The following is a 14,285-nucleotide window of genomic DNA, read 5'->3' as shown; positions in this document are numbered from 1 at the left end:
GAGGCATTCGCCTCCGTAGGTGATGGCCGGTATTAATTTTGCTTGGATTACTTGTAGTAGTGGGGTAAAACTACGGCCAGCTGCTTTCGTTTTAAGATTCCTTAGTGCGCCTGATATTGTGATTCTTCTCCTTATTATTGCTTCTTTCTGTGGTTGTAACAACAATTACACCCAGATATTTGTATTCATCCACAGTTTCCAGTGTTAGTCCTCCCATTTGCCAGCAAAACTTGGGTGTACACGTCCTCACGTTTATTTTCATGGCTTTTGTTTTTGAGAGGTTTATGCTGAGGCCATTCGTAGCCGAATAATTATATGTTGTGTCGATTAGGTGTTGTAACCCTATCAGCGTGCGGCTAATAAGCACAATATCGTCTGCATAAATCAGGTTTTAAAGAGATATCCAACATAAAGATGTTAAAAAGGGTCAGAGCTAGCACACACCCTTGTTTAAGACCCTAGGTTGTCTGTATTTTCCTTGACAGTCGCCTGAGCCCAACTTAATTTGAACCCACGTGTCCGTATGTAGTAACATCAATTGTGATAGTAGAGTTGATGGTATTTTTCTGTTGGCCAGTTTCTCCCATAGTAGATTTCTGTTAATGTTATCGAAAGCTGAAGTAAAATCGATGAAGCATACATAAAGAGGCAGGTTTGCAAGTTTGACAGCATCTATTAGGAGTGTTAAATCCAAAATATTTGTTGTAGTTCCCAATTTATTCCGAAAGCCTGTCTGGGTGATGGGGATCACAGCATTTTCGTTCGCCCATTCTGTAAGCTCCTCTAAAAAGAGGCCGGCATAATATTTGGCATCATTGTCGATTAAGGCAGCAAGTCTGTAATTTTTGGATCGTTTTTGCTGCCTTTCTTGTGGATTGGAGCTATTATTGAGCCTTTCCATGAGTCGGGGATTATTTCAGTTTCAGAAATCTGTTTGTACAGTCGTGATAGCGCCGCTGCCCAGTATTCCGGGTTTCGTTTATACAAAATCGGGGGAATTCCGTTGGGGCCCGGCGCCCCCTCTGTCTTTCCTTTCGCTCTCCTGCTTATATAATTTGTTTTTCTGTGAAGGCCAATGTAGTTGTCTCTGTTAGTTGTGCACAATCCAAGATCTTACTGTTAGGTTCTAATAGTCTCGTAACGGAGTACTTTGGTATTATGTTGAAATGAAACATAAGGTAGTCAGACCAAGCTTCTTCGGTAATGTGAGAATTAATGCTCGTTCTTCTTGGGTTTTGGAGGTTGTTCACCGTTTTCCAGAATCTTCCGCTGGTGTTATTGCCTTTTGAGTCATGGAGCAACTTAGCCCATAGCTCTTCCTCCGCTTCCCTTTTTAAGTTCCAGATTAGTTTCTTTTTGATGGTTTTTAGTTTTTGCAGTTCCTTTTGCACATCATTGTCCGGACCGTCTCGATGTAGTTGCCGCAGTAATTTGTTAATATTTTTCTTAAGTTTCTTTAAGTTGATGTTTTGTTTTATTAATTTTGTGGAGCTGGTTTGGTTTTGGTCTTCCATTGTTGTGTTGGCCTTTTTTTTCTTGTTGTGCAGTCCCAAGGCTGCTAGTGAATAGCTCCCATCGACTTAAATTATCTGTCTGAGTCGCAATGCTTTTTTCCCCACAGTTTTTTCGCTTCCTTTTCAAAGTCTTCCAGGTTATGCGTTTTGCATTTTATTCTTTTTTTTGTGACCGAGTGTGATGATCCCACGTTTGCTACTGGCAAGGTTACCGCTTCCCCGTAGATGTTGAGGGGGATCTCTTGCGGTAAGTGGTCACTGGCTGCCATTGTTCCTATTCGGAAATCCAAGACTTTGCCGAAGAATTGTAATGATGAGAATGTGAAGTCTATCGTTGAACTTGCGGTCGCGTTATGAAAAGTGGCTGCTGAGGGGCTGTCGTTTGTGAAACGGCCGAGCTACAAGATTAAGATTTTCTAAATCCTTTAAGCTGTCTCTTGCCAACCTGTTTTGTTTGCCCCATTTGCTTGCCTCCTGTTGTGGGATGCCCCATACACAAAACTGCTCTTCCAGAAGTGCATCCCTTGTCTGGGACCCTCCAAGATACATATTGAATTCCCCTGTTACTATGAGGTTAGATGTTAGCTCCTCTGACAATGTTTTTGGCACTTCTGCAGTCAGTAGTTTCATCCCAGCTTTTTTCTCTCGAGGGTGTAAATATACATTTAGCAATATTAGCTTTTGGTTTTGTTCTTTTCCCCCCTAGATCCAGCTCTATTGTTTTTATGCTGTTGTTACCTAACTGTTTGGCGTCTTTGTTCTTTATTTCATTGATGCTCTTTATTGAGGTGTATATTGTTTGGCCTCCTTTTAAGTTGCCATATTTGGCATTTCTTATAGCTGGTAGATGATATGCTTTAAAGCCCTGTATTTGGTATGGTTTATCTGACCAGGTCTCTTGAAGGGCAATTATATCGAATTTTTGGAGGTAAAGTAGAAGATGAGTATCGTCTGCTTTGTTCCCTAGACCGTTTATGTTCCAAGAACATATTCTTAGTTGGTGATTCATTGCAGTATTTAGTTGTGAATTTTGTCATGTCTCCAAGGCCCTTATGTTAACGGTCCTTGCAATCCAATTCCAATTGTTTTGTACAGGTGATCCTTGGGCTAGCCTTGGGCTCAATGAGTAGGTGTCCATCTGTGAGATTGATGAACTTCGAGCCCCCTTCAGGACACTTTTCGTTTTCTCTGTTTTTTGTTTATTTTGGATGCTGCGGTAGTCTCTCTCTTTGTGCCCCATGCTTGAAAGCGCGGTTCCATCTCCATGATTCTTTCGGCTATTTCTTGCGTGGCCCATGTTGTTTTAGTGACCTCTTGGTCTGACAGGTAGTTATAGTGTGCAAACTCCACAGAATCTAGGTTGTTTGTACTTATATCCGTCAGGTTGCTGATGGTGGATAATAAGCGTAAAATGTTGCCTCGGTTGAGAATATCCACTTTGCCTCTTGACTTGTACTCCGGAATGAGTAAGATTATGCCACTTTCGGCTCCCTCCTGCCAGTGGCCCCGTTGTTTGGGTTCTTCCGTGGCTGGTTTGACCAGTGTCTAGTCGGCTCTCTTTCTGAGTAGTGGCTCTTCTATTCGCGCTTCTGATTCCTCCGTGTCTTCTACCGGCATTGGGCCCGGTTTCACAGAGGCTCCCTTGATGCTTACTAGCGATGTTCCCAGAGTGTCTAGAGGTGACTTGGTTCACAATAGGCACTGTACAAAAGTCCTTTGCCACACGAAAATATAAAGAAATCATAGTCTAAAGTAAAACATGACATCTAATGATGGACTCCACCAGTGACATTGATGAATGAATCCTTTTTTGCAGTCCTTGTTCAGTATCTGTGGTTTTGCCTCTTAAGGACATGCGTACAAGGCCCGATAGGGAAACATTTAAAAGTCAGATTTTCATTACTGCAGGGACCGAGACCTGGTAGGACCCGTCCCATTTAAAGCACTGCCTCTTCCACAGAACGCTTGCTCTTTAGTTGGGGTTTTGGTGGATTGGTGGTGTCGGAGTAGGACTGTATTAGGTTTCGTTAAGGATTCCATGAAACACCTTGAGAACACTCATCGAGGTGTTTCTGAACTGGGGGTGTTTTAACAGGGGGTGTTCAGGCAGGGTCTCTTAGAGTCTGTTAATGCGTCTCTACCACGCAGGGAGGGGCATTGAGTGGGCGGGCCTCAGACCCTGTAGTGATTGAAAGCAGAGCTTGAAACTGGCTCCTGGCGTGCCCTATACTGCTGTCCTCTTGGGGTCCGGAGTAGCGCGCTACTCGCAGGAGAGATTAGATGCCTCGTTGGAGTAGTAAGCGCTATATAGATACAGCACGTGTCTGAATACGTAAAATCTCACATAGAGGCACTGAAGTAGTTAGGGGGCAGGAGTTTAGTGTTAAGGCTCCCATTGTCACGTTTTTACTGATAAATACAGACCGAAAACAATGTGTTTCCTGTCTGTATGTACTTCTAAAAGCAGAAAAATAGAGAAAAGTGTGCTTCTTGTGAGGTCTCCATGCAATCGATCAAAAAATTACAGTTAACAGCTGATCAGATGGACAGAATGGGTTAACAAACAGATTGAGATGTTCTTAAATGCAAGTATATGTTCACATATATTTGTATATAATGCTTATATTTACTTCTCGTGTAGTGTGTTATATCTGGCTGCTTAATTTTTTTAAATGCTTATGTGCGTTTATCAGTTAAATAAATATGCAATTGTACGCCTCTATTTATTCTCAAAACACAAAATAAATATAAATACCAATACGATGAGCGAAAAAAGATCTGGATAGCGACAGAAATCTGGATACATACAAACGGAAATATCAAAAAATGATTGCCATAAAACCGGAAGCCCCAATTATGATTATTATTATTAAGGGGCATTTATAGAGCGCCTGGTTACGCAAAATGCGTGTCCCCGCGCTGAACTGAAGCACTCAGAGAGAGAAGTGGGGGAGGAGCCCACTTATTTTGAAAAGAGGTAAGTTTTTAATTTCCTCCGGAAACTAGATTCGGAGGGGTCCAGACGGAGATTAAGAGGCAAATTATTCCAGCTACTGGGGTGGGTGGTGGAGGGACTACAGGGTGCAGATTTCAGTTCTTTCTAATTGTCCTCCGTGCTCTGGCTGCCGGGTGACTCCTTCCGCACAGTGTGACCTACGGCGCACGGCACAGGCCAGTCAAGTCCCCGCCCGCCCTCCCTCCCTGTCACCACTGGTACATGTCACCTGAATGCCTGGGAGCCCTAATTATGATGGTATGGGGGGTGGGCTGAAGTACTTTCTAACTACCTTCCGTGCACTGACTGCAGGGTGAGTCCTTGCGCACAGTGTGACCTGCGGCGCACGGCACTGGCCAGTGAAGTCCACACCCTCCCTTCCTGTCACTACTGGTACATGTCACCTGAATGCCTGGGAGCCCTAATTATGATGGTATGGGGGGGGTGGAAGTTCTTTCTAACTACTTTCCGTGCTCAGACTGCAGGGAGAGTTCTTGCGCACAGTGTGACCTGCGGCGCACGGCACTGGCCAGTGAAGTCCTCGCCCTCCCTCATGGTCACCGCCTGTACGTCACCAGATGCAGCCAGACGGGCAGAAACACCAGTCCTGGCTTGAAACCCCTGCGTTAAAAACGGTTCAGCAGCTCCAGTGGGCCCAAGGACCACCTGCCCATGTAGGGCCTTAGCGCACTGACGACCGTGCAATATCACGAGGCGCTGACCGCGCTTCGCGGCCCCCGAAAGAACAGGCTCATTGTTCAAAGCACCCCAAGTGGTCCGATGGGCCACTCCAAAAGGGAAACTGCCCAGGATGGCGAAGTGGCAATACATGAAGGAAGGGGGGTGGGGGGGGTCTGTCCTTTCATGAAGCCCAGCAGCTCCGGTGGGGTTGTTTGGGGGGGGGGGGGAAGGGGGGGGGGGGGGGGCGGAGGGCGTAATATGCCCCCTCCGGTCAGGATTAGTGGAATGGACCGCGGGTACCAACAGTGAACCCTCCACCTGCACAACGGCCTCCAGCCAGCAGCGTCAGCCACGGAAACCGTCGGACACCGACTTCCCAAAATTCAATAGGGGGTGACTGGCGAGTGACGCGTATGTGTGGGACGTGTAGGAGAGGGAGAACAGAGTGCTAATCATGAATTTGTTTTGGCCCCAACCAGGGCACCCGGATGTTCTGACGATGCTGGCTGCGCTGGTTAACAAGCGCTCGCCATGACATTTTAGTTTGTTTTTTTTGCCGTCCCACTTGGACGGCCTCGCCTGCTAAAAGGTTTCTTATCTTTATGGGGCCATGTGTTTGGCCATATAAAGATAAGAAACCTTTTACTTCAGAAGGAAAGCAGGCAAGGCCGTCTAAGTGGGACGGCAGAAAAAGCCGAGCGAAAACGTCACCAACAGCTCTTTCCCAATGGCTGGCCGTCGTTTAGCCTAAACGGTGACGCCGGCCAATGGGAAAGAGGGGCGGGGCTTAAAGCCCTTTACTGAAAAATCCCCAAAACAATAAATCTGGCCAGCGAGACTGCGTATGTGCGCAGCCTACGCTAGCGAGACCTAAAAACATGATAGGTCATTGCCAGTCTTGCTAGGATACATGCCAAGACTCTGGTAGGTGCTAGTCAACCAAGACCATGCAATGGAGTCACATCAGTACAGATCATGACAAGGCGCAAGCACAAAAACAGGCTGAACCAGAGCACTGGCACACGCACATTGCTCTAAGGCACAGGCCCTAACAGGACACACCAAGGCACAGACACAATCCGACCATGCCAAGGCACAAACAAACAGACCACGCCAAGGCACAGGCACAAACAGACCACGCCAAGGCACAGGACCAAACAAACCATGCCAAGGTACAGACACTAGCAGACCATGCCAAGGCACAGGCACAAACTATGCCAAGGCACAGGCACCAACAAACAGACAGACCATGCCAAAACACAATCAGACCATGCCAAGGCACAAACAAACAGACCACGCCAGACCCTATGCAGAAACAGACCACGCCAAGGCACAGGACCAAACAAACCATGCCAAGGCACAGGACCAAACAAACCATGCCAAGGCACAGGCACAAACAGACCACGCCAGACCCTATGCAGAAACAGACCACGCCAAGGCACAGGATCAAACAAACCATGCCAAGGCACAGGCACAAACAGACCACGCCAAGGCACAGGCACAAACAGACCACGCCAAGGCACAGGCACAAACAGACCACGCCAAGGCACAGGCACAAACAGACCACGCCAAGGCACAGGCACAAACAGACCACGCCAAGGCACAGGCACAAACAGACCACGCCAAGGCACAAACAGACAGACCATGCCAAGGCACAGGCACAAACAGACAGACCAAGCCAAGGCACAGGCACAAACAGACAGACCACGCCAAGGCACAGGCACAAACAGACAGACCACGCCAAGGCACAGGCACAAACAGACAGACCACGCCAAGGCACAGGCACAAACAGACAGACCACGCCAAGGCACAGGCACAGACAGACCACGCCAAGGCACAGGCACAGACAGACCACGCCAAGGCACAGGCACAAACAGACCACACCAAGGCACAGGCACAAACAGACCACGCCAAGGCACAGGCACAAACAGACCACGCCAAGGCACAGGCACAAACAGACCACGCCAGACCCTACGCAGAAACAGAGTGCACCTAGACACAAACAGACTACACCAGGGTGCAGGTACAAACAGAACAGCTATTTGGGCATAGGCACAAACAGACCATGATAAAATAGGCTAAAATGTTAGATGGTGCAAAGCTTACAGGATGTGCACCCACAACAAAGTTTCCATTTCAGATAAAAGCTAACATTGTTTTTCCAATACTTCATTCGTAGACAGCACCTACCTGAGGATCCTGCTTCATCTGTGCAACCAGTTTCTAGAAAGAGAGAAGTGGAACAATATGAACATTTAATGTTCCTGCCATGAGACGAAGATGAATTCACAGTTCACAAATGAAGTCATTCAGATGGGTGCGTAATCAATGTCCTCGTTGCATCACTGCGACCACCACCAACCCACAGGTCATATGGTTTGATCGCGTGTGCTCCAAGGGCATAGAGGCACCTGTCACAACAGCAAAAGGCACAAAATATATTCGGCATGGCACACGGGCAGTCGGATGAATGCAGAGTGAGCTGGTAGACAGTAAGCCAAGTGAGCATGAAGCCGCTGTGGGTACACTCAACTGACTAAAGAATTTAAAAAATGCAATCAAGCCAGGGGCATTATATGAGGCAAGAGGTCTCTCCTCATTATCACGGCTATGATTGTGATAAGAGCTTGTTGCATCTAATGAAAGATGGTATCTCTGACACAAAGAATGTATCGATTGGAGTGCGTCGAAGGTGGCATAAGGCCAACCCTCGCACACAGCAAATGGCACTAGGTTTCCACTACACATATGCAGTTGGAATGATTTTTTGGATGTTTAGCATGACTGACTTCATGACAAGGTGAAGTAAAAGGCCAGTTTTTGAACCCCCAACTTTAAAATAGTTTCACTGTTTTAAAAAAATGAAAAACCTTCAAACCACGCAATCAGAGCTACAACTCGTCTGTAAACAAGAAATACATGAAATAAATGTGAATTTAATGTGTTATGGTCGGAGTGTGCAACAGTCTCATGCAAGTAAGGGGGTGATTGGACACACTGCAGACACAATTACCAGCCTTGTTTGCTTGAAACATCCCATATGTAATTAAAGACAGACGCAGCACACACAGGAAAGGGTTGGGCACAGCTGGATAGCCTACCCTCATATTATCGTCCACTGCTCTTGGGAGAACAAGAAGCTGCACAGCCCTTGGTCCGTTTCACACCACCCTTGCACCTACATTGGGAACCTAACATTTATTCTGGACATCCCTGAGGTTTACTCAGGACCATAACTCAAACACTTCCAGCAGGAACTGGATCCCTTTTATGAACAGATCCACACAACACCAGAACACACACAAATGGTAACCCGAGGCAGACACAGGAACAGTCCAGTATGGAGCGAAGGGCTTGCACAATACATTCTGAGCACAAGGGAGGGATATTCTGGAACGTATCCAACCGGTAACTTCTGTTTATAGTGACCCATAGCTGCAAATGAAAGGCAGACAGCCTAGTGTTTTACCAGGAGCTGTATGTAGGAAGGTGCCCCTTTTTGCATTGTTAACTCCACTTTTTGCCTGACGATGTGCCCTGGGTCCCTGCGCTCTTTCCAAAACTGTACCCTTTTATCTTCAATTGGCACATCCCTGGCTACAGGGAAGTCCCTTGTAAAGGGTACCCAGGACACTGTGACCAGGGAAGTCATCTAAGGGCTGCACCACCTATTGTACCACCTTTAGAGGCCCTGCACCATAACAAACACACACTGCCACTGCAGGCTGCGTGCTTTGGTGCAGAGAAAACTGAAACGTCAACATGGCACACATGCCTGCTTGCTTGTTGCAGATTACGTTTGTGTGTGCGCACTAACGAGAGTATTCTTTATTATGGTCCGTAGTGAGTTATTCTTGACAGTGAGTGTTTGCATACACAGTTTCGTACCTCACAGAGTTTGATGTGGCGACCTGGGTTCACATATTTATGTGCACTGATTCACAATTTGCATGTTTTTCTTGGTATATTCAGGAAACCTTGTTCTAGGTTGCTTCAGCACCTACTAACTTTGGTTGAGTCTTGGTGATATTCAGTAGGTTTTTCACAGGTAAACTTGTATCTCATTTTGGGCCTTTTTGTTGGATTAACATCACAGAACTGAGGTGTTCCTCCTTGTATAGCTTATAACGTATTCTGACATCTAGTTTTGTTTGTTTGTATTCATAGAGGCCCCTGAAGAAGCGATATCAATCCCGAAATGCATTGGGCATCTTCAGCATCTGAATGTTCATGAAATTGATGTTTTCAAGAATACTGCAAACACATTTTGTTCATCATCCTTTGAGAGATATTGGATGTGGCGATTGTAGTATATGTTTTTGCCTTCCGCTTGTTGAAATTGATGTAAACTATAAAGTTAAACTTGTAACTGAATAAATGACAAAAATTTACAGGTGCGTATCTCACAAATGCACAACATAAGAGAATTTAAGATTAGGAGTTGAATTGTATTTTTAGCTGTCCAGCCAGGCATCAAGTGAAGTGGCACTAGTCCAGTGAACAGTTATAGTAAAGGCAGGAAACCTCTTCCTGACCTGCATGCATACTAGATTAAAACAGGGTTACAAATGTTCTCATTTTCATATAAGTTTTGATGTGCGCAAAACAATTCACGTTATTACACATCCCTGTGTGCCGTACCCGCAATCCACTGCCTGAGGCCGAGGTAGGTCACCCCCCTAACAGGGTGCACTAGCACTAAGGTGAGGATACCTAGGCATGAAACCTGTTACCCTACAGTGTCCAAGCCCATTCTTAGACATTGTAAATGTACCAAAAGTCGTAAAGAGTATATGGTCTGGGAGTTGGCCATTACGAACTTCACAGCTACATAATGGCTTTAGTAAAAACTGGGAAGTTTGGTATCAAACTTCTCAGTAAATTAAATACACACTGATGCCAGTGTGGGATTTAATGTAAAATGCGTTGAGAGGGCATCTTAGAGATGCCCCCTGAAAACCGACCAGCCCTGGTGTGGTTCCGGAATGGCTGCCAATTAGCCACCACTAGACAGGTTTCTGGAACCCTGGGTAGAGAGACTTCGCTCTCTGGGTCCAGAAACTAAGCCTATCTTAGGCAGAGGTGTCATGCCTCCTCCCCTAGGATGGGCTGGGTACATGAAAGGGGAAGCTTCAAATGGCTGCTACCTTTGGAAACTGTCCCTGCCTTTTGCTGACCCCAGCAACTGGCTCCCACCGGTTCTGACCCCTACTTTGGGCGGGAGAATCGGCGGGAAAACCAAGCTAGGAAGGTGAGGTATGAGAGGAAGGAGAGGTATGCCCACCTTTGTCAACCCCACTCCTCAGGTGGGTGAGGCAAGATTAAGCACACAACTTAGTCCCCTCCATCTTGAAGATGAGGGGACTCAGCCAAATATGAAGAGGCTCATGTCCCCTCCCACCCAAAGGAAGGGACTCATTGGTCCCGACGTGCACACCCCTTTAACGCCCCTAATTTTTTATTTTGGGGCAACTCTGAACCTTGTCCCCTCGGATTCGAGGAAGAAAAAAGGACTGAAGAGCCATGCTGACCCAGGAAGGAGAACAGGACACCAACTGCCTTGGCCCCAGCCCTACTAAACTGTCCCGTCTACGACCTGCCTACAGCAAGAACCCCGGCGAGTCCATCAACCAGCTACCCCCAGAGCTGCCCTGCAATTTCCCAACAGACTGTCTACCGTGAGAACTGGAGCTGCTCAAACAAAGACTCGCCTTCAGAATCCAGATTCCGGTGACTCTGCACAAGTCTGCAAATAACAGCCCGAGTTCGAGTGGCCCTACACCCCAAGGAGGTCTCCCCAGTGATCCTGACCTTGGATCTGGTGATCCCCGATCTCCCTCAAGCACCTGCAGCTTCAACCTGAACGGTCCTCCCGACCGCGACCGAAGATGGTAAGAAAGCCAGACACCAGAAGACACCCCTGTACCCCACGGCCTTGGCTGGCCCGACCGACGGTGTCCAAGTATCCCCCCCTGATCCCAACTTACCTCTCAAGCCAGAGGTCGTCTTCAGGAAGCGTCCCTGCCCGAGCCTGAAGCATCTTTACGAAATCGAGGGTCTCCATTAGAAAGCACAGGTTCCCCGACATCTGCTTTGCACCCTGCACCCCGCCACCCCAGTGCAGCTGGTGGTGCAGCTCCTGTGCTTGTCGTTGGCCCCTCCAGTGCTGATCTTAATACTAGAAGCTTTGCTCCCACACCAGAGTGGCCTGCCTGTCAGCAGTCCCTAACCAAAGACCCCCTTAGGCCCATTGGCTAACATAGGGTCCCTGCACTCTGCACCCGGCCGCCCCGTGCCACTGGGGGTGCAACTTCAGCACCCATCTAGACCTTAGGGAACCTTAGTCCTAACCCCCAAAACTCACCCTCGTAAATCGTGTACTTACCTGTGAAACCGCAAACACTTTTGCCCCACAGGAACCCATGTAAAGAGATTTTGGGCCTAAAAAATATCTGTGTTGAACTGCGTTGTACGAAGAAAAGAGAATTCTATTGTAAAGTATAAAAAGTCGTACTTATCTTGTATTTAGAGATCCTAAGGTGTGGTATTTAGGCCTACCACCCCAGTACTCAAAGTAATCCAAAAGTAATCTAAGAGTAATAAAAATTAATTACTATGCAATTTAAGCTGTTTCCAAAGCATCTACAATCCTGTAACAATTGCAATCTCAATCAACTGTATTTCCTAGAACAGTCTTGCATTTGAAAGTATATTTTACTCACCTGTGCCAAGTCGTGCTTGGTTCTAAAATAAAACATAAGTATACCTTTTTTATACTTACCTAATTGGTCTGGATTCTGTCTCTGAGTGTGTGTCATCAGCCTTGATTGAGTGAATACAATAAAGGATTAACACACCCTCTGGATAAGCCTAATTGCTCACGCACACTACCACAAAGATAGCTGTTAGCGCTTACCTAATTTAGCCTCTTCTATACCTCTGGGGACTCCCTGGACTCTGTGCACACTATACCTTTCTTAGGTTTAGTATATACAGAGCCAGCTTCCTACACTATACAACACCAACATACAAAACTTGGCTCTTCCTCTGCTAAGTCAGAATTTCACATCAGCAGTAATCCGATGCACATCGAACTTTAGCGCCAAGACGCCTCCGGGCAATTGCGCGCTTTATAAATATACAAATCAAATCAATTTCAAACAGATTACTTCTACCACAGGTAATTCTGCCCAGTCAGGAGTGGCTACTGCAGTCAGCATGTATGCAACACTCGATAGCTAAACCACCAGAGGTTCACAGATAACCCATGGCAGCAGCATACAATCGCAACACAAGAGTATGCGCAAGCCAAATTCATGTCCTAGCCAGTCCTTGGTGCCTTTCCCACCCAGTCCTTGGTGCCTCTCCCAATCCAGTCTGTCGTCCCTTTTTAGCCCAGCGCAGACTTCACCTTTCTCATTCCTCATCTTGCTCTCCACTTTCCATTTCCAAAGATAGCCACAGCCATGCAATCGCAGCATTCGCTGCAGCAGCCTCACCTGGTGAACCTGGATCTCCACTTTAAGGGCCTCCTGGAGAGTCTGTAACTCCATCCTCTTCCTCCTCCAGGGATCCTCTCACAAACTCCTTTTCTCCCACACAGCGTGTCTGCCCACTGGTCCTTACTGACCGGGCCCGTCTCGCCCCTAATCTACACCTACAAAAAACAAAGACACAGATGAGATCAAGAGAAAAACTACAGCAAAGAAAAATAGTGACCCAAATTGTGAGATGTTACCTCAAACTAAGACTCAATATGATGTACTTGATGGATTAAGGCTGCTTTTGTGGAGATACTTTATCATGAGACTGCAGGATATGAGATGGGGTACGGGAGCTGGGGCTAGGCTAAGGGAGCAGGCTCTTCTCTGTCAATTGCTCTAGCAAGATGCGGAGCGGGGCTCGTGATGGAGACATCGGTCTGTTCCAGGCTCTTCTAGGTCAATGGCTCTAGCAAGATGCGGAGCAGGGCTCACGACGGTGACCTGGGTCTGTAGCAGGCTTTTCTAGGTCAATGGCTCTAGCAAAATGCGGAGTAGGGCTCGTGGCGGAGACCTGGGTCTGTAGCAGGCTTTTCTAGGTCAATGGCTCTAGCAAAATGCGGAGTAGGGCTCGTGGCGGAGACCTGGGTCTGTTGCAGGCTTTTCTCGGTCAATGGCTCTAGGAAGTTGTGGAGCAGGGCTTGTGACGAAAACATAGGTCTATTGCAGGCTCTTCTGGGTCAATATCTCTAGCATGATGCAGCGTAGGGCTTGTGACGGAGACCTGGGTCTGTTGCAGGGTGTAGACTGTGGACACTAATGAAAAGGGCTTGAGTTGTCAGGTTGGGGAGGGGGGGGGGGGGATTTGCGGAGGGAGCATATGTCGCTTATGGAGTGATGGGACTAGATTAATTGACGGGAGGAGTTGGGACTCAGGGCTGGATGCTTATTGGAAACTGTGGTTCATAAGGTGGTGAGGGGTCTGCCTAGTGAAGAGAGACTGTGCAAACTTGTTGCCTGCAATAAGTTCCCACTTTGTCATGGATTCATTTAGTTTCAGGAAAATATTATGGAAGCAGGTGCTGAACTTTAGGCCACTTCTGCCTTTTAAAATAAATGGAAACAAAACATGGGGACTCAACCAGCTGGACACAGAGCCTAGAGATGGGTCCCACTCTCTCTAAGAAAACTTCTAAGGAAAAGGAAAAGCAAAGGTTAAGACCGAGTTGCAAGGAAATTAAAAATAAAACTGACAGACAAATTATAAAGGCAAGGGCGGATAAATGCAAAATGTGTTATGCATAAACTTTGTATCCAGAATGAGTATTCTTTGTAGTTTTAGGCTGCAGTCCAAAAACATTTCTAAATCTGGTCTAGCGTAAGTCAAAGTCTGAGATTTATTCTTTGCAGCCAAACAAAGGCAGCACACATCAAAATCAGGAAAGCATAACATATTTTGATGAAAATATAAGCAGTTTTTAAATAAACTAAGGCTGAAATTCGGTGGCCAATGTGGCCATGTTGAGGCAGGCTTCGTGCACAGGACTCTGTCATGTAGTGGAGTTCTAGAGAGAGGCAGTACTGCACCTGACAGGATTAGGGCACTGGCACTGG

At 46.9% G+C, this 14,285-nt stretch overlaps 1 protein-coding gene across 6 annotated transcripts in view; it reads right to left on the bottom strand.

The window, feature by feature from the left end:
- Positions 1–14,285, bottom strand: part of PHF21A (PHD finger protein 21A) — a 737,785-nt gene that overhangs the window by 591,502 nt on the left and 131,998 nt on the right. For all 6 annotated transcript variants that reach the window (XM_085646699.1, XM_085646701.1, XM_085646696.1 and 3 more), the window contains 2 exons: positions 12,690–12,847; positions 7,381–7,413 (listed from right to left, as the gene is read on the bottom strand). In XM_085646699.1, coding sequence (XP_085502825.1) covers positions 7,381–7,413; positions 12,690–12,743 — 87 coding nt within the window. In that variant the 5' untranslated portion in view covers positions 12,744–12,847. The remainder of the gene's footprint in view (positions 1–7,380; positions 7,414–12,689; positions 12,848–14,285) is intronic.

This window comes from Triturus cristatus, chromosome 3_1 (assembly GCF_964204655.1).
Source record: "Triturus cristatus chromosome 3_1, aTriCri1.1, whole genome shotgun sequence".
NCBI lineage: Eukaryota > Metazoa > Chordata > Amphibia > Caudata > Salamandridae > Triturus > Triturus cristatus.
The sequence above is the reverse complement of the archived record's forward strand: the minus strand, read 5'-3'. Positions and strand labels throughout refer to the sequence as shown.